Source organism: Triturus cristatus, chromosome 3_2 (genome assembly GCF_964204655.1).
Source record: "Triturus cristatus chromosome 3_2, aTriCri1.1, whole genome shotgun sequence".
NCBI classification, from domain to species: Eukaryota; Metazoa; Chordata; class Amphibia; order Caudata; family Salamandridae; genus Triturus; species Triturus cristatus.
The window spans coordinates 905,828,761-905,856,298 of NC_140584.1; the positions used below are offsets into that span (position 1 = coordinate 905,828,761).

The 27,538-nt window shown below is 45.9% G+C and overlaps 1 protein-coding gene and 1 long non-coding RNA gene across 3 annotated transcripts in view; both read right to left on the minus strand.

Annotated features, from left to right (window-relative positions):
* LOC146858427 (multidrug and toxin extrusion protein 1-like) overlaps positions 1-27,538 on the minus strand; it is a 742,800-nt gene that overhangs the window by 129,578 nt on the left and 585,684 nt on the right. For both annotated transcript variants that reach the window (XM_085649349.1, XM_085649350.1), the window contains 2 exons: positions 19,161-19,236; positions 18,460-18,529 (listed from right to left, as the gene is read on the minus strand). In XM_085649349.1, coding sequence (XP_085505475.1) covers positions 18,460-18,529; positions 19,161-19,236 — 146 coding nt within the window. The remainder of the gene's footprint in view (positions 1-18,459; positions 18,530-19,160; positions 19,237-27,538) is intronic.
* On the minus strand, positions 2,996-5,498 carry LOC146858428 (uncharacterized). Its single transcript, XR_014980022.1, has 3 exons — positions 5,361-5,498; positions 4,348-4,458; positions 2,996-3,132 (listed from the first exon to the last, which is right to left on the minus strand). It is a non-coding gene; the product is annotated as an uncharacterized LOC146858428 (long non-coding RNA).

The window sequence follows — 27,538 nt, forward strand, 5'->3', positions numbered from 1 at the left end:
ACAATCAAAGGGGCATATTTACAATAACTGGCGCATCCCTGCATATCAGCAGGGATGCGCCAGTTATTGTGCGCCACAGCTCTGCCTCCATGCATGCGCCGCATTTACAATGCGGCGCACCATGGGGCAAAAACGGCACAGATGCGTGATGCATCTGTGCCGTAAAAGTGGCGCATTGCTGGAGTTGCATCGCAAGCGCGACGCAGCTCCAGCAATGCTCTGGGGGGCCCTATCTTGTTAATGCTGCGTCAATCCTTACACCTGCTTCAGGTAGGCGCAGGGTTTTGACGCAGCATGGGCCTAAAAGTGACTGAGTGAAATCTTGTAGATTTCACTCAGCCACTTTTGGGAGGCGTTCCTGCGACGGAACGCCCCCCCCCACTTGTGCAGCAACGCCTACTTCTGGCGCAGGGCTTTACAACGTGACGCATCTCCCAGATGCGTCACGTTGTAAATACCCCGCAGCATGGTGCTGGTTTTGCGCCGCCGCTGCGTCACTAAAGTGACGCAACGGTGGCGTAAAAGAGGCGCAAGGGGCTTGTAACTCTGCCCGTGGGTCCTCCCTAATTTTTATTTTTCAAACCTAGGTGATAGAACAATTAGACAATAACTTGGTACTCTGGGGCTGAAGGACTGTTTGCAATGCATTTATTAACTGAACTGTGTCATTCCTTCATTTCCTCCCATAACAGATTTGATGATGTGCTGCTCATCGACCTGATTAAGGTTGTTTTTGTTTGTCTTTGTCACATCTTTTCCCAACTCCCCATTCCCATCCACTCATCAACCCCTAACCATTTCCCCCCAGGTTGTGTGATATATTTAGGTGTGATTCAGGAATTTACACCAGAAATAGAACACACATTTGGCTGGGCAGAAGGGGAGAAAGCGGCACCAACTCACTGTGGAATCTTCTTACCTAAACGATACAATAGCCCGCGCCAGCCCGACTAACGCACCCAGGCATAAAAAGGACAATGACATCATCATAGTGCAGAGTCATAGTTTAACAATGTCTGTACCCATGATACACAGTACTAGAGTGCACTAGGTGGCCTGATTCACAAAAGTAAAGTTATACTTTGGTTTAAGTTCACTCTTGCAGTTTAACTGAACCACCAGCAAATTTGAAAGCAGTAAGTAATCTTAGTAGTAACTAACTAGTAATAACATTAACTCCTTTGAAAGTGAAAGGTATTACTTACTACTCGCAAAATTACTACTCGTAAAGTAACTGATGGAAAAGTTGCCAGTCATAAACTTACACTGCAAGAGTAAACTATTTTACCTTTCTGAATCAGTCCTTGTATTGCTTAAAATGCTTAAACTTTTCCTGAGTTCAGACTCCTGATTTTTAGGGTTTTGTAAATTTAGTTTTAATAAATTAAATACTAGGGGCCCGATTCACAGAACTAACTTAAGACAAAATCCTAAACTTACTACCATTTTGGTATTCACAGAATACACTTACTGCTTTTGGTATTCACAGAATGCACTTACTACTTTTGGTATTCACAGAATGGATTTACGACTACTAACTTTACGTCCGCACTCGGGCCGGAAATTCCGGCCCGGAGGCGGAGCTTCTGGCCTGGAGGCGGGGCTTCCGGGCCAGAGGCGGAGCTTCCGGCCCAGAGGTGGAGATTTTGGCCATGGCTAAATCTCCGCCACTGGCCGGAATCCCCACCTCCGGCCCGGAAGCTCCGCCTCCGGCCCGGAAGCCCCGCCTCTGGGCCGGAAGCTCCGCCTCCGGGCTGGAATTTCCGGCCCGAGTGCGGACGTAAAGTTAGTAGTCGTAAATCCATTCTGTGAATACCAAAAGTAGTAAGTGCATTCTGTGAATACCAAAAGTAGTAAGTGCATTCTGTGAATACCAAAAGTAGTAAGTTTAGGATTTTGTCTTAAGTTAATTATGTGAATCGGGCCCCAGCTCCCTAGATTGCTAAGTAGTAAATACTGCTAGTTTTTGTGATATGAGTTTTTTGTCATGGTGGTGGTCTGGTCTCAGTCTTTGATAAGTTAGGGTAATAACCCACTAACTCAGTGGTTTCTTTTAGTCTAGTTGCCTGTGATGAATAATCTGTCTAAGTAATTCTACAGTTGAGGTTCACCTCATTCGGAATAGGTGGGAGTGGGACCTCGCTTGTGATGTCTTCCCTGTTAGTGCTAGACCACAACTACCACCCCCATTAAGAAGGTAAGAGCACTAAGGAGTAAACTACTTAGGAACTTCTACTGAAGTTGTTTTTTTCGGCAAGCAGGGATAGATAAGATTAAGACTAACTAGAATACACTTTGATAACTGTTTGGATGCTGCAAAAGTGGCAAAACCTCATCAAGCAATAAGTCAAACAGACCTAGTCTGTTGTTCCCACTCTGGAAGCGGGGTACAGTGGACTGCTGGAAGAGGACATAAGTAGAGTAACCTAACAAAGAAATATATGGCAAGGGACTTCAGGTAGGAAAGTCTAGGGGGAAATGTTTATGTACAGTGTGTGACTATTTCAGAGGACAGCCTTCTGTCAATAAAAAAACACAATGCTGCACTAAAAAGCAGCACAAAAACAGATTGTGGGTGATATGCTTTATAAAGAAAAAAACATTCTTTTTTTTATAAAAGAAACCCACCCTATCCACCCACAAAAGGCCCACCCCTATGCCCAAGCAAATACCCCCAAATTTCCAGTTATGTCCAACCCTTTCCACAACTTCCCTTCCCAATTCTCATCCTTTCTATTCAGAACAACACAATCCCTCCCACCAAAAAAGTCAATTTAAAAAGAGGCTCAGAGGGCATCCATAAAGGCATGAAGGCGGGCCGTGTTCTGCTGACCACGCCGAAGAAGCACCAGCTCACGTTGGATGCGGCCTAGGAAGTGGTCTGTCATCGACAGTGAGGAGGGAGGGTGGTCTTCCGCTGGGCAGCAGTGGACCTCGACTGCCGGCAGTGCTGGTGTTGGTGTGGCCGTGATGGAGGTGGGCCAGGTTGGCTGGGGGAACTGGAGGCATGTGCCTCCTCCTCCTCCAAGGCCACCAGTCGACATTATTTGGCTTTGGTGCCCCCCATCCTCTGGCACCGCAGCTGAGGAGCTATCTCCTGCTTGTATTGGTGACATCCAGCCTCAGGAGTAGCTACATCAAGAAAGAAAAAAAATGAAAAACATAAATTGTAATGCTCAGTGCAAACACCTGTTTATAGTGGTACAGTATCAGAAGATTGCTTGTCTCCTAAGGCCATGTGAATGTTTGATGTGATTAGTCACAGGCCCAAGTTTTTCCAACACAGGATTCACATAAAAATATCACTGACTGCAAGGAATTAGGCCAGAACACCACCATAATAAAAAAAAATGTTTTTGTTTAAAGGATTTCATAGTTAAACTAAACAGACAGTTTTTGGGTTAATTTCCTGTTGTTAATGAGTAAGGTGTATATGCTGCACCATTATGCAGGCATTCTAGTGGTTCTGCAACCATACAGCATGTTTATGGGGCAGCTGTAATGGGTAATTTATTAACTTATAATTATTTCCAATAGCCCTGCTGTTCTCCGTTTCCCTCTTCAATTCTACCTTGACTCAAAACTTACAAGAGGCAGATTGAATACTGCATCACACATGCGACGTATAAAGGATATCCAGACCATCGTAAGTAGACAGTACACAGCTTATAAATTATGCCCTGCAGTACTGGGAAGGGAACCGGATCTACTTAATTTGGCACGTTTGTCACAGAATATTCAATCCACCAAACTCTAAATGAGGCACTTAGTCCCACACTACACCCTGCCCTCCATCACAAATTATTTTCAACAAATACCTTAACTTTGCAGTAGGGAAAGATATGCTACTGAAAGGTAAGTCAGCGAGATTAAACTAGGAAGAGGTTTAGCTATAGAATAGTGGGGTGTCACAGATCATGTGCTACGCTTTTGCTCAGTCACTTTGGTTGACGAATGAAGAAAGGAAAAAATTGGAACAGGAGGCAATCCGTCATGGAAGCAATGAAATATGTCAGTTGGGCAGAACATATGGCACATGCAGAGATAGAATTTACTATTTTTTGATAGGATTGGACAGACAGAAAGAATGATGAAGTGAAACACTAGTAGTATGTGACTGAGTGGACACTGGGAAAAACACCTTTTTTCGGTTTATAATGCATTGTAAACTTTGTAATGCCACACTGTGAACTGCAGAAGACACACATTGCACAGCCTACACTGCAGCACCAAATTGAATCATGATGCAGTTAGGTGGTGAAATGCCATAGGCATGGAGATGGTGGGTGGGGTATCTGCTTCACTAAGCAAATACATTATTGTCAATAAGCAAGCAAGATGAATTACCACTTGTCCCTGCCACCGTTGGGACTGCTCCCCCTCTGACTGCCTGGGCCTCCTCTCTCTCTGTCCCTGCCTGGCTGCTGCCTCTGGCTGCGGCACTGGCGATCTGTGTGGCTAGAGAGAGAAAAAATATAAATTGCCCAATTTAGATACCAGATTCACCACCTAAGTAATTATTTTGCACAAAGTACAACAGTAATAATTCATTACAATTTGGTTAGCAGTATCTTCCCTATCACTCCCTGCCTGGCTGCTGGCGCTGGCTGCAGCACTGGTGGTCTGTGTGGGTAGAAAGAAAAAATATTACCCATTTTAGATACCCGATCTGCTACCTAAGTTATTATTTTGCACAAAGTACAAAAGCTATACATCATTTCAGTTTGGTTAGGTTAGCAGTGTCTTCTATCAAAACTATCACTTTGGGAGGTTTGTTAGCATATAACAAGCTAAAAAAGTCAGGTAGTCAAGTCGACCAAAAAGTTTTTCTACTAATGGAGGAACAAGGCTATGAAAGGATGAGAGTGAAGCGCAAAGAAGGGGTGGAAAATAATGGTCAATGAAGACAATAAGGCATTGGTTGGCAAAGAGATCTTGGAAACTGCTTGTATACTGTATGATTAAGACAATATTGGGGGGTCCATGGGCGTTTTATCTGTTTTTGACTGTTTGATCAAGAAAGCCTTCTCAACCAACATATTTGGTGGATAATAGTTGGGCCTGCAATCTTCTTCACAGTACCAAAAATCCGTCCTCTTAAGCTTACAGTACCACAAGACATATAACAGAGGGGTGAGAGAAAGCTTACTAAAAAAGACAGCAGAAGAAAGCTAGACACAGGAGAAAGTCAGCTGCAGAAATAGGAAATATAGCAAAACGGGATAATGCAGGGATAACAAACAATAGATAATAGTGGAGTTTAAAAAAAAAGTAGATAGCATAAAACAAAATACATAAGGCCAAATTATTTTACTGGTGGGGAGAGGTAAAAGTAAGAAATAATAATAAAAAGGACTTACGGGGGCCAACAGAACCATCTGCTGTGGGATTGGTAGTGGTAGTTCCACCCACTGCAGCGCTGACTGTAGCAGCCCCGTCACCCTCTATTGACCTCTTGCCCTTGGGTGCTGATGAAATAAATAAAGATGATTAAAAACAAATGATTACTGGTACTCTCTAAAAAATATTTTGATAGGGACAGCAGCATTGAACTTTCTAAATCAGATAGCCTATTCCTAGTTTCCTAAACCAAAAATTACATTTTGAACTACTCATGCATTGCAACAAATGATCTTTGATTCTCCTTCCCCTTCAATGGGCTAAGTCAGTCTCTCTTTGCAATGCATACTATACAGCAGGGATATTGAGACTGTATGAGCTACATAAAGGCACAGAGAAGAACGCTAACACCCTGATATACTACTATGTTAATCTTGGCTTCACTTCTTAAATCAGTCCAAGTGAGCGCTGAGCACTTGGCTAGCTCATGCTGGAACGGAATCCTGACAGTATAATTCATTTAACATCCACTCCACTCCTACGGTGCAACACCCTTCCTGTAAGGCTGACACCCTGCTCAGAACCCTGATTTATCAAGGGTTTGTTGTTTGTGTTGGCCTTGGCTATAAGGATTGTTTTTGTGCAGGGAGGTGTCCCCTTCCTGCACAAAAAATCCAGGGTGCCATGTAATGTATGTGCGCAAGGGTGCCTTCATTGGTGCAGTAGGAGGCATATCTTGATAAATTAAAAAATATGTTGCATTCCTGCCCTCTCCCTCTGATGCAGTGCATCAGGTTGTCCTGCGGCCCTATGCTGCATTAAATTAATGTAATTACTCTGTATCCCGATGCACTCAGCAATAAAGATAAACCCTTGCGTATTACTACATGGCATGCCAACTTCTTTCAGAAGAAAGACAGTAGACACACACAACTGCAAGTCTTTCTGATGCTAAAAGTACATTTATTTAGGTGAGTTGTACACACTTACATTAAAAAAACACTTGCAAGTTGCCTCAGCATGCTACTACACTAAAAAATAAAATATCCTTTTTGCAGCAAAGGACACGCACACACACACACGCACACACACACACACACACACATATATATAGCGAATTACATCACTTAGCTCACCTGTGAGTTGAGAATGCGATCTGAAAAAAATAGAATTTTCGAAAACAAAAATAAAGATTACTCACCGAACTCTGCAACCTCGACACCTAGCAGGTCCTGCTTTCGGTCAGATGTCAGCACAGCAGAGCAATGCACGCACCGCCACACTCTCCCCCAGAGCAGCTGACGCTCACACAGAGCATAACCCTTGTCGGGACTGCCGCCTGCTGCCAACATGTGGGGTAGGCAGCACTGTACCCATAAGATTAGCACAGCCACTTCTACCTCACTGAAAATGGGTCGGCCTGCACCCTCTCATGCCGTCGGTGCACACGGGGTGCAGGTGGCACTGATACTGCTGCTGTCTGCTTCTGCCATAGCAGGAAAAGGAACAGGAGGAGGAGGACAGAGCACTACGTCAGGAAAGGAAAACAAAATACTAAGTTTGATAAATTCACGAAAAACCCCGACAGAAACGTAAATACACACACAGAAAAACAGACAGTGATAAAAAAAAAAGTAAATGACAAGTGGGATTAAGACTGGAGTGATCAGATGGGGGGATTAGGTACGATTAATAAAGTAATAAGCAGGCAAGGAAGAAAAGCAGAAGCACGCATGGTGCAGGTCACACGGATTTTCATTTTGGAGTGCGCTATGGGCATGAACAAAATAGTGCAGATGGCAGGAAGAGCACTTTCACGTCTGTCGGCGGAATGCCATGGAATTTTGCTGGGTTTTTGGGTAATTCTGCGGAATTCCGTGGAATTAAATTTAGCGAGTTCTGCCCAGCACTGATTTTAGGGAGAAAGGACTGTCTTTACCCTTAATTGTGCCTTGATCCGTGGCCCTGTGGGGGAATCTCTGTTTGCTTTGGTGAATGTTGCTGTCATCATTCGGGTTATCTTTAGCTACATCTGGCTGGTCCTCAAGTCCCACTTAAGTCTGCACCCTTTCCACCCTTTGGGAAAAAAGACAAACTATACTTTCTGTCCTGGTTGCAAAATGTGCAAAGTTCCTGGTACAGGAAATGCCAGTTCATGTTGCTGTCAGTTGAGGCACAACCATGATGGTGTAGTTTTGGTATTTTGAGGCAAACTGGTCTAGCCATGGTCTTTGTACAAAGTGTGAGCATGATGGGGGGGGGGGGGGGGGGGGGGTGGAGCAGGGAGACTCCAGAGAGGAGACACTCACAATAAGGGCACACATGTATGCACGTTGTCCCACCAATCAGGGTGAAATTGGTCTTGGGTTGATTGTATTCTGGTTCAGGGAGGACCGGAAGTGGCAGTTCGGGCAGGACTGTTCCTGTTGGAGCTGGGTCAAGACTAATTTGGATATGGCTAGGTATAAACTGAGGTGACATGGGCTACAAAATAACGACAGACTGTGATAATACCTGGATCAATTGCCAAAGGTTAGACTTATTGCAAGCATTCTCCCATCACATTGTGTGTGTTAGATGTCCCTTTTAACAGCCTGTTTACCTGGTGGGCCAAGAAAAGGCAGGTGAAATTCTCCAGCCTCAAAGGAACTCTCTATTCAATCTCCCAATCACTGTTTAGTCTGACCCACTGTACTATCTTCTGGAATGTCTGAGAAGAGTGCTGCAATTCACATCTGCTCTCCAGGCACGCTCAATCCTCCATGCATACTCCATTCCTCTTTAATTTGCATTGAACACATGCATGCAGCATCCCTTTCCTTCATGGGTGGGCAAAGGACCCAGTTGCAGGGGACAGACAGACCATCTAAAAATGGGTGAACTGCTCTAGGCCCACCTCCTAGCAGGTGAAGGTAAAGAGGTCTTGACTGTAATCGAATTCTTCCTGCAGCTTCCTTACCTCCCAAGATTCCAGATTGGATCTAGAAGGTTTTCATAACATCTCAACCACACGAAAAGCAGTCTACATCGCATCCCCACTGCCGGACATCGGGCGACTATATTTGCACCACCACTGCACACTGATGTCAGTTCCTTTCTTGCTTCTGGCATGGATCTGGAGCTCGCTCCCTCAAGGTTGTCAGACTTGACAGAGTTTTTTCATCACAATTCCAGTGTGCAAGTTCCATGCCTCCTCCCAAGACTATAAGATTTAAACCAACCAGTGGTGCAACGCAAAATGATGGGGCCTCCCCTGCAGAATGTGATGAGAGACCCCGGCATCTCCCAAATCGCTCTAACATCCATTAGTCTTGGGCTCAATGAGGGCCTCATGAATGGTCCCCCCCCCCCCCAATGCTGCATGGGACGGCTCGGGTAAGGAGAGTGAGTTTACTGAGCATCATGCATTCTGTAAAACATGCAATGGCATGGCTTTGAGGGTGAGGGGAGACCCTCTAAAACAAGAAATCCTGGGGGGACTGCCACAAGCAAATATCAGTGACGGACCCACACGAGGTCTGTCTTTGGTGTTTGGGCTCCAAGCAAGATTTAGGATCGTGTGATAAGCCCGCCAAGATGAACCCCAAAGCCACCCATGCTGCTGAATATTGATTGAAGTTGAAGAAGTCCCATTTAAGTGTGTAGTCATGCTCACGCCACCGATCTCGCAACTGATCATCCTCAAAATAGAATTTCTTACCCTCATTACTTATACCCTCCTTTTTTCCAATCACCCTATGATGGTTATTTTAAGGGAGTTGGAAACACCAACGAAAGGGTTCTTCCCATTTTTGCTCCCAGCAGATATTACGATACCTATAGCCGCTATGAGCACTATTGACACGGATTTCCAGCAGTGATAGTTACTCCTCCAGTTGCTGGAATTAATGCCATCTCAAGAGATCCTGAAGCAGTTTTTGATCCTGATAAGGTTCCTTTTCAAATTGGTTCAAGTCCTCACACCCTACAGCACTGCCCAAACCAGACCCCAACTTTCCAGGATACTAGCCACCCTCCACGGACTTCTTCTTGTACCCCGATCCTGGTTACTACTAATTATTCCACCTCACCTGTATTGCAAGACACACCTACTATCTCTCCTTCTCTCAGGATCTTAAATTGGAATGTAGCTGGTCTTGCTAACAAATTAGACCTCCCAGATTGGAACTCCTTCATAACAACCTACAGTATCTGTATTTTCCAGGAAACTTGGGCAATAGAACCGCACCACATGATTGGCTACACCACCTTTTGCATACCAGCCACTCCCTCCCGGTCGGGAAGAGGACGCCCCTTGGGCGGCCTGCTGATTTGGGTTAGTACTTCACTTGGGTGTACCATTAGGCAGGCCCATATTGCCTCCCCAGACTTATTACGTCTAACCCTCAAGGGAGCCCAGGGGAATAAGTCTCTTGATATATTTAATATTTACGCAAGAGGCCTTAGTGGAGGAGCTTTATCACCCACACTTGTACTCCTAGAGGACGAACTGCGAAAGTGTCATCACGCATCTTACGTCCTGGTAGCAGGAGATTTTAATTGCTCCTTCGAGCCCCTGGCCTCAGTAGATCTTCCTGATCTACTAGAAGATGACGCTAAACGTGGCATTCCGTCATTAACGTTGCCTCCTATCAAGAGATGGACTAAGTCTGTTGTATTCTTGAATACCATGTCCTTGGAATTCGGCCTAAGGGCGGCCAATGGGAGAACACCCTCTGACCCTCAGGGTGCGCACACCTACAACAGGCCTAACCATACTTCAAGGATCGATTATATATTTCTCGACCTTAAACTTTGGGCATTCATGGAGGACATGGAAATAATCCATTCTCACGATAGCGACCATAATCAGCTATCTCTTTGTATTAAATCACTATGGGTAGATCAACAAGGGTCCTTGATTCTTCGAGCAGCCAGCTCTCTGCAATCCTCTGAGGTTTTCCCTGCCAACTGTGAGCGGCGCCTCAAATGGCACAAAGTCATGTTGAATGATGACAAGGTTGAATTAATAAAGTCAATCTTATATGCCTCACAGGTCGAGTTGGTTCAATCAAATACCCATCAGGTTGCACTCGATAGGGCCCCCTTTGTTTTTCAAGATACTATTTCCAAACTGGGAAATATATTCCGAATACACAATAAGGGTGGCCCATCGAAGGGAGGGCTTAAACCTATCCCAAAGAATGGCTGGTATACGCAAAGTTGCAGAATTATGAAATCTGCCTTAATAGTGGCCCTAAAAAGTGGGATTGCACCTGCGATCCAAAAAGCTAGGAAAGACTATAAGACTTCCGTCTCTAATGCCAAAAAGTCCTGGGAGGAGCAGTACTGGCAGACCCCAAGAGAGGCCTCCCTCAACCGTAATCCCGGTGTCTTCTGGGACGCAATTAGATTAAAGAACAGACCAGCCCACGATCTCTTGACATATAATATTACTGGTATAGCATGGTACGAGCATTTTTATAAACTATACTCCACTGGTTCTGAGAATGTGGCAAAGTTCCCGCCCGAGGACTTACCCCCCCTCGTGGATGCCTCGAATGCTGACCCCTTCACGGAAGGAGAGGTTCATAGTGCTATCAAGTCCATCATCTCGCAGAAAGCAGCTGGCCCGGACGGTATTCCTGGAGATGTCCTCAAGCTTGATCCATCGAACTGGGGGAAGCTACTTTCTACCCTTATCAATGCCATCCTAAATGGCGCCCCGGTCCCCGAATCGTGGAAGGGTGCCGAGGTCGTTCCCATTTTCAAAAAGGGTGCCCGTGACGATCCTGCTAATTACCGGCCGATTAGCCTGATCGACTCCTCCCAGAAGGTCATCGGGAAAGTGATACTGGAGAGGATATTAGCTTGGGTGGATGATAATGGCATCCTCTCTGATTATCAAGCAGGTTTTAGGGCCGGAACAGGCACTATAGAACAGGTCTTTAGGTTGTTTCTTATCTATTGGAAGGTTGTCCTTCTTGGAAAGGGCTCTCTCTATCTAGCCTTCATAGATCTAAAAACAGCATTTGACCTTGTTCCCCGAGATAATCTCTGGCGTGTCCTGGCCTCGATGAACATCCCCTCTTATCTATTGGCCCTGCTAATAAAACTCCATGATGGTAATTACGCCCAAGTACGCTGGGGTCCCCAGGGCCAGAAAACTGAGAGAATCCCAGTAAACAGGGGCGTCCGCCAGGGATGTGTTCTCGCTCCCACCCTCTTCTCACTTTATGTGAACGGGGTGGTGGACCGTCTGCGGGAAGTTCCGGCTGATGCACCTTCCCTGGCGGGCGAACGTGTTCCAACTCTCCTGTTTGCTGACGATACCCTCCTTTTGTCTAAGACATCTATGGGCTTGCAAACTCTTTTGGACAGTTTTCAATCTTTCTGCAACGACAGAGGCCTTATTATTAATACCACCAAAACAAAATACCTAATTTTGAATCCTCCGAAGAAATTAGGTCGGCCTCCAGTCTTAAATGCAGTTCCTCTTGAAAGGGTCAAAGAGTTCGATTATTTGGGCATCCGCATTACAGACACCATGCGCTGGGTATCCCATGTACAAAAGATGCTCTTAACCCACAAAAGGGTCACTGGTGCCCTTCTTAGAGAGCACCGTTCCTCCTCAACTAGGCCAATAGCCCCAGCACTAGATATATACAAGGCAAAGGGCGTGAGCTCAGCGCTCTACGGTGCTGAACTATGGGGTTCAAATAATATCGAGGCACTGGCTAGATCCGATTCCAGCTTCTACAAGGAACTGATGGCACTCCCACAGCGTACACCTATAGTGCCTCTATTGTCGGATTTAGGGTGCCATCCACTGTCAGACCTGGCAAAAGTACGCCCCCTACTTCTTTGGGCACGGCTCTGGCGGACTCCGGAGCTAACTAAGTATGCGGAGGGCCTGACTGAAATACTTTCTATGCCTTCCTGGAATAAAATTAAATGGCTGAAAGATGTCAAGACCCTCCTCTACGATCTTGGTCTTAAAGATGCTTGGACAAACAGAACTTCGCCCCCGAAAGCTGTACTAAAGAAAATCTACTGGAGTTGGGTTATAGGTAAAAGGAACTCTAGCTCCCAACTAGGTAGATGTACCACTGAGTTCCTTCTTCTCAAAGATGTAGTTTGCTTTGAGCCATACCTTGATATTATTCAGAAGCCATATGACCGTGCCCTCTACTTCAAATTTAGGGTTGGTACCCTCCCGGTGCGTGAGCTGACCGCTCGCTGGAAATTTCCCTCCCAAACTTCTCCTTTCTGTCCTTTCTGTGAAACCAAGATTGAATCTATTGCACACGTGCTTTTCGCATGCCCAGAATATAAATTCCCCAGATCATATTGGCTCAAACCTCTATGCAGAATCTTGGGCACACGTGACCACCTTACAGCGCTGCGTATCCTTAAATCAGACACGAGATCTATGTACGCATGCGCTCTATCAAAATTTCTAAGGTGGGCCTGGCTCCTAAGATCGAAAGCTCTGGCAGTTCTAGGCTAAAATAGCCTGGCTGTTTCTTTTACTTGTTTGCGCATGTTTTTATATTGTCCTATTTATAATGTTTGCATGTTTTTATAGAAAATTTCGTAAGATCTTGGGAACATGAAATATGATATGAAGAGTTTATATGTATATGGTTCTTATATTGGTTTCACATGTCTGTATATTTTTATATTTGTATGTGCTTTTTAAGATATCTTTTACCGAAATAAAGCTTATTTCAACAACATCCTCAAAATAGAGGTAGTCAGGTAAGTCCAAAATGAGTTAACAACATTAGAGGTCCAAACACGGCTCTCCTATATCCTGCTGCTTCCATCACTCTGAGTTGCACGGCTATAGACAAAATTTTCGGTTCGTGCCTTTGGACCACAAGGATCTGCGATGTCCTCCAGTCGCCCTCCGCCAGTGCATCCACCCACAATGCCAACTGTGCCACTTGCCCGACATCGGTTCCTGGCTTGACGCTGATGATTCTTACGGGACAGCGGCCTAATTGCAGCCCTGAGCATTGATGCTGGTAACGATGCAGCTAATACTGGAAGGAGATCCGGTTGTCCTTTTTGACTACAGAGCGACCTCCACCAAAATTGTGTGAACCTTACCACATTTTCCATTCTGACCCTTAATCATTCCCTCAACCTCAACATGAATTTGAAAATGACTATGAAGATTTTAGTCATGTTTACAATGACAAGACCTTATTTTTAGATTTGTAGGATGCTTGTGCCCTGGATACCTCCCCTGACACTGGCCTCTACTTGTCTCTCCCAAATATAGCCATAGCAGAGTTCGACCTCACACTTCCTACCACTGAGGTAACAACTACTGTTTTCAGAGAAGTGCTTCATCCCAGATAAACTAACAAGGACCCTCTATTACCATTCAACACGACTGTTACGCACACACAGCTGGGCACCTGGACAAAACCCTCCAATCAACAAGCAGATCGCAAAGTGGGACAGGCCTGCTTCGGGGGACCCTGTCTTCCTCCTCCAACATCCTCACTAGAAAGCATTGAGGCTCAGGCCTCAACCATCCCTTTGAATCCCAGTGCATTTGTGGCTACGTTGCCAGCAAAAGTCCAATCGCATTCACCAAAAACATGTTCTCCTTGGCCATTCTTGCCCACAGTTCTTATGGGACATGGTGACATATAAATTTTCCATGGCCCCAGATTACATAAGGCCAAACCTCCAATGCCTTATTGAAGATGGACAAGACACTTGGAGTACTCCATCTGATTGGGCCTGGACACAACCGACTGTCTGGGTAGAGCAGTTGGCACAAATGCGGTGCTTAGGAGCCACACTTGGATTTGTTCTTCTGGATCCTTAGTGACGTCCAGCAGTCTCTGATGGATATGCCCTTTGATGGGACATATCTCTTTAGATACAAGGCTGATTCTGCCCTAGAGCGTTTTAAAGATAGTAAAGCAATGTCACGCTCTTCTGGGTTTGTTCCACCGGTGCACCACCAGAACGTGCCGCAACAACAGGCCTCTTAGTCCTTTCAAGATAGATGCAGGGATGCAGATGCCAGCATCCAGGCCTGCAGGAGAAATCCCAGCCGCCCTCCTGTAGCTGCAGCAAAACTAAGTCACCCTTGGCAGGAAACAATTGCCTGGTGGAAGGTTGTATCAGCTTTCACTTACCCAGGTGAAGGAGCATCACAACTGACCAATGGGTGCTATGGATTGTGGAACATGGTTACTCCCTGCCCTTCTTGTCACATTCCTCGGATATGCCTTAACACCTCCAAGAGGACCACCTGTCCATACTTCAAGGGAAGTCAAGTTTCTCTTGTACAAGGGAGCCATAGAGAAAGTGCCAGCATTGGAGATCTGACCTTGCTATTATTTCTGCTATTTTGGTGCTGAAAAAGCAAAAAGGCTTTTGGCCCATTCTAGATCTTTGTCCTCTAAACTTCTTTCTTCAGAAGGACAAGTCCAAAATGCTCAACCTGGTACCAGTTGTTTCTTAACTGGATCCAGGAGATTGGATGGAGGCATTGGACTTGCAGGACACCTATTTCCACATCCCAGTCCTGTAGTCCCACATGCATTATCTGTGATCTAAGGTAGTCCAAGAGCACTTTCAATTCTCGGTGCTCCCTTTTGGCCTTACTGGTGCACCTCAGATGTTCATAAAAGTGATGTTGGTTGTTGCAGCCCATTTGCAGAGCTTGGGAATACCAGTTTTCACTAGTTGCTGAAGGCGGACTTGCATCAAGCAGTCGTAAACTACCTCTAGATGATGGCCAACTTGTTGACATTGTTGGACTTTTCCATTAACATGTTGAAGTCACACCTATACCTACACTTCATCTGAGCCATCTTGGATATGGTGCTCTTTCGAGCATTCTCTCCACCTGAATAAGTCCAGGACATATAGGCTATGATCCTAATGTTTTAAACTTTGACCTGGATCTCAGTAAGAGCAGCTCTGAGTCTTCTTGGTTTCCTGCACCCTGCTTGTGGACCACGTCAGATAGCATATGCGAGTTCTCCAATGGGATTTGAAGTCTCAGTAGGCTCTGCACCATGGGAAAGTTTTGGATTCCATCCAGATATGGCATGACACTCCAAAAGACCTGTAGTGGTGGCTCCTTGACCACAGTTGGACTGGCGGCAGACCCTTCTCCCTACCCCACCCAGAAGTAACGGCCGTGAGAGATGCATCTTTGCTGGGTTGAGGAGGTCATCTGGCATTCCTTCCATTACTCCGGGTAACAGGTGCAGTGACTGACAGACAACACGACCACCATGAGGTACAGCAACAAACCGGAATGACTTGGGTCATAGGTCCTATGCTGGGAGGCTCTACATCTATGGAAGTTGCTGACTGCTAAGGACATCTCCCTGAGCACCCAACACCTGGCAAGATCTTTAAACGCCATAATGGATGAACACAGGCAACACTGCCTACCAGATCACAAATGACAGGAACATTCAGAGGTGGCACAGGGTGTCTTCCAACAATGAGGGGAACCCAGGCTTGATCTATTTGCCATTTCAGAAAACATGCAGTGTCCAAGCTGTTGCCACACCTTCTACCTGGACTGAAGCTTATGACTCCTGTACGCCTTTCCACCACTGCCTCTCCTGTCCAGAGTATTGAAAAAGATAATAAAAAAACCATACCCAAGTCATCCTAGTGGCTCTGGACTGGAGGAGGAGAGTGCGGTACCCAAAACGACTGGCCTTGAGCATATGTCCTCTGATTCGGCTGTCCCTTCTGCAGGACCTCCTGTCACAGCAGTCAGGTCTGCTAAACCTTCACCTCCCATATGTGGAGTGTAAACCGCAAGAGTTTATGAATTAATTTGCTTGACGAAGTAGTTGGGGTCATCCTGGTAAGCTTAATCGTGAGTGCGGACATGAAATAAAGATACATACTAGCTGCCACACAACTCCTTTTTAGCTTTTTAGTGAGGAAGACAACATTTCTTCCTTTAATGAGGACCTAAGTAGGCTACAATATGTGTGACACATTTCATAGGGATACACACAAGCAAAATTCTTTCATTTAGTCTAAATGTTGGTTCCTCTGGTTTATAGGAAAGTGGACAATGATGAGAAAGCAAGCAAATTGGTAACAGCCCATAAGCTCATAGTGGTTGCGTATGTGAGGCGCTTCCTATACATTTATATATTTTTTCACACAATCTTAACAGGATTGATGTGAATGTCCTTGGTCACCTGACCAGGCCAAAGTATCTCACACACACACACACAAGCACAGGGATTGTCTCCATATAGGAACTGGGACATAACCCTCCCTTAACTAAAATGCTCTGAGAACAGGGATGCCGTGGAGAGATAAAGTATGATTTGTCTGTCAAGGGCACTCCTGTAATAAGGTCTTGCCTGTACTACAGCAACTCCTTATATTTTGACTTCCCAGTCTATCTCCTTCTCTTTTGATTGGCCTTCCATGCAAACCTCAATTTTTTGCCACCAGGATAAACGACATTAGCTACCAGTGGCAAAACGCGCAATATTTAACAACTTATGTATCTGCCATTATGCCATCGATGGTAAAAGCTGTGCTTTCCTGCAAAAATCACTCTTCTGATTATACCTAAGATCAGGAGGATGTGTCAAAGTTGCCGAAAAAGTTGTACTTTTCTCCCACTTTGTCTACAAAAAATTAGGCATCATCTGATCGTCTTTAAACAATTCAAAACATGCTTGTTTCCAAACTGTATTAAACAGTCTTTATGATGTCTCATCGCCATGACACTCTCACGAGTATATGTGTGCTCTAAGAATGCACAAATTAAGTGAATATATGCACCAAGGAGAAACTAGCTGTTGGAATGTGTGTGGTAAATGTGTGTGGTAAATGGCCTTCCTATTAAATTCACTGTTGAAATGTCGATCAAATGCTAGGGAGAAAATGCTAGTTAAAGTTTGTGCTACAAAGGAAGCCCCCTTTATCTATGTAAAATGGAACAAATACCCTTTCTGCAAGGCACGAAATGGCTGTCACCAGCTACAGGCCACACAAGAAATACCCATCTAAGTACTGAGAAGAAAAGTCCATTAGAATAGATATCGAAGAGGAAACATCCATAATAAAGATTTCCCAATAGAAACATCTAGCAGATGTTCTAGAAAGGAAACATTTATCAAAGGATATCCTAGAGCCCAAATGCCTATCAGAATAGAAACAGCCAGGAGAATATGTGCCAGAGAGGTAATGCCCATCAGATTATGTTACAATTAGGACATTCCAGTTGGAATATATAGCATACAAGAGTTGAATCAAAGAAGAAATCCTAGTCAATCACTATGGGCCTCATTACGATGTCAGACACTGTTACGTAATCGGGACGACTGACCTCCAATCGCCAGTCCCGACCACAGTATTAGGATGCGACCGCACATGGTGCAGTTGCACACTCCCATTTCTCTATGGGAGCTTCTGCTGCGGTTGGGAACCGGCCACAGCACAAGCTCCCATAGAGAAATGGAGTTTCTCTCAATCCCTGAACCGCGTAACTGGCACCATACGGTGCCTGCTACTCGGTGCAGGGATTGAGAGAGGGGCACCTTATGTGCGCCCCAGGCCTCAAACCTTTCATGTCACAAAGTCCAACATGAAAAGCCTGTGGCAAAGCGAGATCATAATCCCAACGGCGGAACCGCCGTCCTTAAGGGATTACGAGCTGGTTCCGACTGCCTGACGGGCTCCTTGACCCTGTCGGAAGCCAGCTGGAATGAGCAGCCGGTTTCAAATCTGACAGCCTTCATTGTAATAAGGCTGTTGGATTTGAAATATTGGATGCCGTTCGGAAAGCCTCCTACCACATCTCTGTGGATACTTTTCCTACTTTTATTGTGAATCAGGCCCATACTGTATACCTTTCTGCGTGGAAACATTCATAAATAATAGAAAGGAATACTAACTCTGCCAATTTTTACATCACAAGTGAGCTGCTTCACCTTCAGGAAGAGTGGCATGAGTCTGGGTGTCTGCTTTTATTGAGTATTTTAAGAGCATAGTACGTCTTGAACCCTGAGAATTGTCTACTCATTTGCCTTAGGTTTATCTGGCTGTGGACTCTTTATATACTCTTTGCAGTCACAAGGTGTGTCTGTGTACTATTTCCGGCAATATACTTACCACAAATGCATCAAAGATGTGAGAGACAGCATACATTGGCACAACCCGGCTCGCCAATCCCACAATTTCTCTAATAGAGAAAAGGAAAAAGATTAGGTGTCAGCGATTCAGGAAGTAATGAATGACATTAACAGCCAAGAAGCAAGCATCATCACAAGCACTAAGGGAACCTAAATGCTAGTGAGCCTTGTTAAAGGAAGTGTGTTAGTGAAAGGAGATCTCCGCTGTGCCTTTACAGTGAACATGATTAATACTAGATATGGTTTGGATAACAGTGGAGAGGCATCACTACTGCAATAGAAAGCTTAAAGAAATACTCCTACAAAATACAAACACCCGTGTTATTCAGGTTTTATATAGGGTTGCAATCTACCATTACTAGCCTTCTCCAGGACATTTTTGTATTCAATTTTCTGAGGTGTAACAAATCTTTAACCATGGCGACACAGCTCTGAAACTGAGCAGCCAAATCCAGGTGCAGCAAATCCTGCTTTGTGATGACACCCGGCAGGTCTGTGCAGAACAAAGGCGGCTCAAGAAGGCTGTGAGGAATATATGGTCATGAACCACAGACAACGATATCTTGTTGAGACTGCGGGGGCAGTGGGGGAAAATGTGCGTCATTTCATAATTTCATAAGCTTTATTGCTTCAAAGAACTGCATTGTCAACATAGATGTTGGTGCACTGCTTCATACTTACTTATCAGTTGTAAAAATGAAGCCCAACACATCTTTCAAGCTTGCTAATAGAATACAGCATGTCAAAGCACATATCTCTAAAATGAGAAAAAAGAAATATCAGATACTCAAATATATCTGTTAGTGTTCCCTAAAAACTAGGCAAGATTTAAAACGGAAGGTACATTTCAACAAAGAGTATGTGTCTTTATGGCACTCAGTCCTACTCATACAGCTCTCCTGAAACAGATGCAGGGCTGGGAAGTGACCCCACTGAATGTATCTTTCTTTTACTGCCATGTCCTAACGTTGCTTTTAAAAAGTAAATTAAGCCTACAGTTATCCCTCTAAGCAGATCTCAGAGCCATCCCCTCCCCTCACGTCATAATTTCCACGGCCTCGGGTGTGTTTTCTTTCTATTGTCATCACTTTGAATCAAGTTGTCTCTAAACACTCAAGTGAATTTAGAATTTGTGTCATTAGTCTCAGTGCGAGCAAAAGAAAGGAATATGCTACTTACCAGTATGCATCTGTTCTTGGCATGTAGAGCTGCAGAGTTGTACACTTTTGCATAGATCGCCATCTGGTGTTGGGCCCGGATGTTTGCAGTTTGTTTTTGTTCTTGGACAGTCTTTGGAAGTCACGAGTTCGGTGACTCCTCCTTCGGTCCGTACTGCGCATGGGCTTCGGCTCCATCCTCAGATTGTTTTTCGCCAGCAGGGAAATGATGGAGCGTAGTGATAACAGTGAGAAACCCATGTGTGTTGTATCTAAATAAGATAGACTGGAACGGATACAGGTAGCCGGGGAGGCGGGTGGGCGTGTACAACTCTGCAGCTCTACATGCCAAGAACAGATGCATACTGGTAAGTAGCATATTCCGTTCGAGGCATATGAGGTGCAGATTGTACACTTTTGCATAGATTATATAGCAGTACCCAGCCCTAGCGGCGACCACCGGTATCCGTTGCAGCGGTTTGAAATAGTGTCTTTAGTACAGCCTGGCCCACACTAGCTTGTTGCTTGGAGTGCACGTCTACACAGTAATGTTTTGTGAAGGTGTGCGGTGTTGACCAAGTGGCTGCTTTGCAGATGTCATCTAAGGGTATGTTCCCTAGAAAAGCCATAGAAGCCCCTAACTTTCTTGTAGAGTGGGCTTTAGGTGGAACAGATAATGTTCTTTTTGCCTTGTGATAACAAATTTGTATGCACTTTACAATCCACCTAGCTATCCCTGATTTAGAGATGGGGTTGCCTTTATGCGGTGGAGAGAAGGAGACAAACAATTGTTTAGTCTTCCTGAAAGGTTGCGTTCTTTGTATGTAGTACAGTAAAGCCCTCTTGACATCAAGTGTATGTAGAGCCCTTTCCGCAACAGATTGAGGTTGCGAGAAAAAAACAGGTAATTCCACCGATTGATTGAGATGGAAGGGGGAAATGACCTTGGGCAGAAATTTTGGATTCGTACGAAGTATCACTTTGCTGTGATGTATTTGTAAGAAGGGTTCCTGTATAGTGAACGCTTGTATTTCACTAACCCTTCTAAGGGAAGTGATAGCTACGAGAAAAGCAGTTTTCCAGGTGAGGAACTGTAGCTCACATTTATGCAGTGGTTCGAAGGGCGGACCCATTAGCCTTGTAAGAACTACATTTACATTCCATACAGGAGAAGGTGGTGCCCTGGGTGGAATTATGCATTTAAGGCCTTCCATAAAGGCTTTAATAGCGGGCACTCTGAAGAGTGATAAATGCTGTCTGTTTTGCAGGTAAGCAGCAATCGCTGCTAGGTGTAGGCGTATGGAAGAATATGCCAGGTTACACCTTTGAAGCTGGAGTAGATAGCATATAATGTGTTGTATGGATGCATCTAAGGGGTTGATTGTATTGTTACGGCAGTAAACAACAAATCTCTTCCACTTTGCGGCATAGCATGCCCGAGTGGTAGGACGTCTGGCTTCCTTGATAATATTCATGCAGTCAGGGGGAAGGTTAAGGTACCCAAATTCTAAGAATTCAGGAGCCAGATCGCAAGGTTGAGCTGAGCTGGGTCCGGGTGTCTGATTTCTCCATGGTTCTGAGTTAGGAGGCATGGGGACAGGTGCAGTTTTTGATGTGGTACCACTGATAGCTGTAATAGTGTGGTGTACCACGGCTGCCTGGCCCATGTTGGGGCTACCAGAATGAGTGTGAGGGAATGCTGTTGTAGTTTCCTGACCACTAATGGAATTAGTGGGAGAGGTGGAAAGGCGTATGCAAATTTGCCTGACCAGTTCATCCATATCGCATTGCCTTTGGACAATGGGTGTGGGTATCTGGCGGCGAAGCTTGGGCATTTTTTGTTTTCGTGGGTGGCGAAGAGGTCTATCTGAGGATGCCCCCACTTGCGGAAGAATGGGCGAAGAACTTGTGGATGCAGTTCCCATTCGTGTATTTGTTGCGTTTGTCTGCTGAGCAGATCTGCCATGGTGTTTTGTATGCCTGGGACGTGCTGTGCCAGGAGAAAGATGTTTTGTGGAATTGCCCATCTCCATATACTCTGTGCTAAGCGGGAGAGCTGGGGAGAGTGTGTCCCCCCTGTTTTTGAATATAATACATTGCAGTCATATTGTCTGTCCGAATGAGGACTGCTTTGGCTGAAATCTGTTTCTGAAAGGATTTTAGGGCTAGAAAGATCGCCAATAGCTCCAGATGGTTGATGTGGAGCGATTTTTGCTGTGGCGTCCACAGACCTTGCATTGTGAGGTGTAGAAGGTGCGCTCCCCAGCCGGAGAGCGATGCGTCCGCTGTTAGAATCACCTGAGGAACCGGGTCCAGGAACGGCCGCCCTTTGGAAAGGCCGCCCTTTGGAAAGGTTTGTGGTGTTCCACCACTGCAGAGAGTGATGGGTGCGGCCGTCCACCAACACCAGATCCGTCAGCTGTCCCTGGGCCTGGTTCCACTGTCGTGCTAGGCACTCTTGGAGTGGACGCATGTGGAGTCTTGCATGGGGCACTATGAATATGCAAGATGCCATCATCCCTATTAGCTTCATGAACACTCTTGCTGGGAGAGAGTGCTGAGCAATGAACGTTTGGCGCAAGGCTTGTATGTTTGCGATCCTGGCTGAATTGGGATAGGCTATACCCTTGGAGGTGTCTATAGTGGCCCCGAGATATTGCTTTGTGTGAGATGGTATGAGGTGGGACTTTTGGTAGTTCACCGTGAAGCCCATCTGGTGGAGCAGTTGGATGGTGCTGTTTGTATGTTGCACACATTGGTGGTAGGACGCGGCTTTTATCAGCCAGTCGTCTAAGTAAGGGAAGACGTGAATATGTTGATGTCTGAGGTGTGCTGCTACTACCGCTAGGCATTTGGTAAACACCCGTGGTGCGGTGGTGACCCGAAGGGGAGAACCGTGAATTGGTAATGCTGACCGTCCACCACAAACCTGAGGTACTTCCTGTGAGAAGGGTGTATTGGAATAAAGTATGCGTCTTTCAGATCCAAGGTAGTGAGAAAATCTCCCTGACAGAGGAGTGGGAGGACTTGTTGTAGGGTGACCATGTGGAAATGGTCTGAATGTATGTATGCATTTAGAGGCCGGAGGTCCAGAATGGGCCGCAGGGTCCCGTCTTTTTTTGGTATTAGAAAATACAGAGAGTAGACCCCTAAATTTTGCTGATTGACGGGGACTTGCTCTATAGCGTGTTTTTGGAGGAGGGAGATCACCTCCTGTTTGAGCAGTGTGGAATGTTCCTGTGACATTGGACGGTGCCGTGGTGGATTATTCGGTGGGGTAGATGTTAGCTCGAGACAGTACCCTGACCGAATAATTTGGGTCACCCATTTGTCCAATGTTATGGACTCCCAGGCGTGAATAAAGTTTTGTAGTCTGCCCCCGAACGAAGTGGGATGGTCTGGGGGGAGCGAGGGGAAGTCATTGTGTGGGCGGTGTGGCAGAACGGGTGGTTTTGGTTTTGCCCCTGCCCTTATTGTTGTTGCCCCTGTATCCACCTCTTTGGTAGCCCTTTGAGAAGGTATTTTGAGGAGGGGACTTGTAGGAGGTAGAGGCACTATCGGTGGAGTAACCTCTGCCTGTGCTACAAAAGGACGAACGTCGAAAGGAGCGTCTAGGGGTTTGGGATTGTAATGCCCCCATAGACTTTGCTGTGTCCGTGTCCTTTTTCATTTTTTCTAATGCTTCGTCCACCTTTGGCCCAAATAGGTGTTGTTGGTCAAAGGGGTGATTTAGTATGGATGCCTGGACTTCTGGCTTAAACCCTGAGATCCTGAGCCAGGCATGACGGTGAAGCAGGACACTAGTATTTATAGCTCTAGAAGCAGTGTCCGCCGCATCGAGGGCACATTTAATGGAGGTGTTAGTAATGAGCTTTCCCTCTTGTATTAGGTCATGAGCTTTACGTTTGTGTTTCTCTGGGAGGTGTTGCATAAGAGCCTCAAGCTCATCGTAGTGTGCTCTGTCATAACGCGCAAGTAGCGCTTGTGTATTCGCAATGCGCCAGATGTTTGCGGCTTGCGAGGCAGTGCGTTTACCAGACGCATCTAAGAGTTTTGATTCCTTATCTGGCGGTGGAGCCTCACCTGAGGACTGGGAGTTGGACCGCTTTCTAGCTGTGGACACAACCAGGGAATCTAAAGGAGCAGGGCCTTTAATGTATGCAGGATCTGTGGGGGCTGCTTTGTACTTTTTTTCTATCCTGGGGTTTAAGACCCTGGCCCTGACAGGGTCTTTGAACACCTCTGCAGCATGTTTGGTAACACCCTTAAGCATGGGCAAGATGGCTGTGGATTTATCCTGAATATCAAATGTATCCAGTAAGAAGTCTTCTTCCACTGGTTCGCTATGTAGTTGCACCCCATGATAGTGTGCTGCTCGCTGCATTAAGTGGTGAAACCCTAGTGAGTCCTCCGGGGGAGATGGCCTGGATGGGTAGAGGTCATCTTGAGGCACATCTGGTATGTCAGGGATTTGGTAATCCTCCCATGGGTCTGGGGTCCCTGGGGGTGTGGGGTCCATCGGGGCGTCCGCTGGATCATAATCTGGATCCCCGTAATCCGGTTCTGGGGATGGGGTTGGGGAGTGATGAGGCAAGGGTGGCGGAGACCTGGGAGGGAGAGGAGGTGGAGGAGGTGGAGAAGGTGTAGGAGGTGGTGGGAAGGGCACTCTGAGAGGAGATGTGGCAGAGTCCTTCCGTTTTGGCGGTGGAGGAGGAGCTGGTGTGTCAAGACGTCTTTTCTTGATAGACAAAATCAATAACCCAATCTTAGGATCCTTTGATAAGGTTTTTTGAGAAGGATCAGGTGTAAATAGTTCCGTTGGCGCGGAATCGTCCGCTGGCGCCAATGTTTTCGGAGCCGAGGACTTGGGTGGCTTCTCTGCGCCATGCTTTTTTGGAACCTCTGTTTTTTTCGGCGTCGAGGTAGGCTTCGACGCGGGAGCGTCGGTGCCGAGGGATTTATGCTTGTATTTCGTCGGCACCGAGAGTCCAGGCTTCGGCACCGGTGGCTTCGGAGTCGAGCTGGGTGTCACTTTCTTCGGTGCCGAACGGTGTTTATCGGCACCAGGAGTAGGCTGGCTCGAGCCCGAGCTGCCGTGAGACTGGTGATGCTTCGACACCGGGCCCGAAGGTGGGGTGATAGAAGCTGCATGTTTGGTTTTCCCTAGGCCCGGAGGCGAAGGTGTAACCTGAGTCTCTTTGGATATGGGCGCGGGGTGGGAGGGGGTAGAGAACTCACGACCCTCTGCGCCGGTGTGATGTCCTCCAGGTCGGAGTCGTCGGCCTCGGAAGCGCTGACGATGTCTTCCTCCTGCTCGGTGTGTTGTTGCCCCGAAGCTCCGGTGTCGTCTCCGAAGATGTCCGGTGGAGCCGAAGTCGATGAGTGCGCCATGGTGCGTCGAGCTCTTCGATCCCGGATGGTCTTTTTTGATCGAAAAGACTTGCAGGCGGGGCAGTCTCTGGCCTCGTGTTCTGGAGAGAGGCAAAGGTTACACACCTGATGGAGGTCGGTGTAGGGAAATTTAGATCCACATTTTGGGCACTTTTTGAACGGAGTCCTTTCCATCGGCCGGGACCGGAGTCGAGGAGGGCCCGAAGGCCGGTGCCGATGTGTGGAATCGAGAAAGTGCCTCTACGAGAGATGAAGAAGATGAAGAATCTCGATGAACGAGGATTTTCCGTCGAGGCTGGAACCGGAAAAGTTCGAAGCCGGAGCACGAAGTATCACATCCGAGCCCGATGGCGGAAAAAAACAATCTGAGGATGGAGCCGAAGCCCATGCGCAGTATGGACCGAAGGAGGAGTCACCGAACTCGTAACTTCCAAAGACTGTCCAAGAACAAAAACAAACTGCAAACATCCGGGCCCAACACCAGATGGCGATCTATGCAAAATTGTACAATCTGCAGCTCATATGCCTCGAACCTTAATATCTTAACATGAATGCAAGCTCCTCAAGCATGCTCAAGAGGGTGGCAAAATAGTTAAGAGTCTTTGGTATTCATTATTTTGCCCCTCAGAATGCCACACGGGGGATGGTGAAACATGGTTTTCTGTACAAGAAACGAGCACAACTGGCAACTCGGAACTAATTTCAGATGGGCTCTGAAATAAATATGCAGCTACACTCGCATAACTTTTACACTGTGATTAGGGTTTTCGGTCTTCAGTTAAAACAGATTATATGTGATAAAACACCACTGGCACAAATCTTTATTATAATCTTCCCCTATGGCTCCCTGTGCCCCATTTCCTACATCTGAAGAAAAATTTGCTGAATGTCAGTACAGGTATTCCATGGAATAACTACATCGTTAGTGGACTCAGAAAAATCGGAGACTGCCTGCATTGAGTCGGGCATCTGTGCTGAGGGTAGCAATAGCAACAATACCCCTGAGTTATCTACTTTCTGTCCGTTGACAATGGAAGCAACAATAAACCTGATAGAATCCATTAAATCAGGTTCTCCATTGGACCCCTGCCCTCCAAAAATCTTTCACCTCTTGCCTGAAACATTTGCATCCTATTTAATGCCTATTTTTAATAAAATGTTTTTATCTGGCATTTTCCCTACCTGTTGGAAGTTGGCTTCTGTGCTCCCCCTTCTGAAAAAACCAAACTTAGACGATACCGATCCTAAGAGTTATCGTCCGATTTCTAGACTTCCGCTACCTGCTAAAATGGCGGAGAAAGTAATGAACAACAGTCTATCAGAATATATTGAAAATAATAACTTCCTTGATGATACTCAATTCAGGTTCCGTAAACATCACAGCACCGAATTGGCCCTAATCACAGCCTCCGAAATGATTAGGCAAACTGTCAACCTGGGGGGCAGTGCAACACTTGTGCTGCTTGACCTCTCGGCGTCATTTGACACCGTAAACCATCAGAAACTTTTGGAAGTTCTGAGGAGGATCGGTGTCAAAGGGAAGGCTCTTACCCTATTCGAGTCATTCCTGTCTGGTAGAGAACAGTTTGTGGCCTTAGATAATTTTAGGTCACCAAATTTTACATTACCCTGTGGGGTACTGCAGGGATCATCCCTGAGCCCCATGCTTTTTAATTTTTATGTTGCACCTCTGGCGAAACTTATTATATCTCTGGGGTTCTCTGCTGTCTCCTACGCGGATGACACGCAGATTATTGTTTCAGTATCAGGATCCCCCACTGATACTGTGAAGCGATTCCACTCGTGCCTACACCAGGTGGGGAAATGGATGGCTACCAAATGTTTAAAGTTGAACTCCAGTAAGACGGAGGTGTTACTGTTTGGGGCTCATACTAATTTTTGGTCACCAGATTTTTGGCCCCTAGAATTGGGTCCACTTCCTAAACCAGTGACCAAGGTTAAGAACTTAGGAGTCACTTTTGATTCTAAACTTTCATTTGAATACCATGTTAATCAGGTTACCTCCTTTTCTTTTTATACATTACAAATTCTTCGAAAAGTCCTCCCATTCATTCCAGCTGAGCTTCGTAAGTTGGTGTTTTCAGCACTTGTTCTCTCGAGAGCCAATTATTGCAATGGGCTCTTTATTAATCTTCGTAAAAAATGCTTAGCCAAACCGCAGGTTGTTCAAAATACCGCGGCCAGGCTTTTATTGAATATCCCGAGGTATAAATCAGTCTCTTTGGCATTGAAGGACCTTCATTGGCTGCCAATAAAAAAAGTATAGAGTTCAAGGCTCTATGTATTGTTTTTAAAACCATTCACGATATAGGACCAGGTTTTTTAAAACAGAATCTGTTACTTTACATTCCAGCACGCAATCTTCGCTCATCCTTGTCTAACCATCTGGTTGTCCCCATGGTGAAAAGATGCTCTTGGGGAGGGAGAAGTTTTTTGTTGGGTGCTATTAGGCTGTGGAATTCACTTCCACTATATCTGAAATATGAGAAC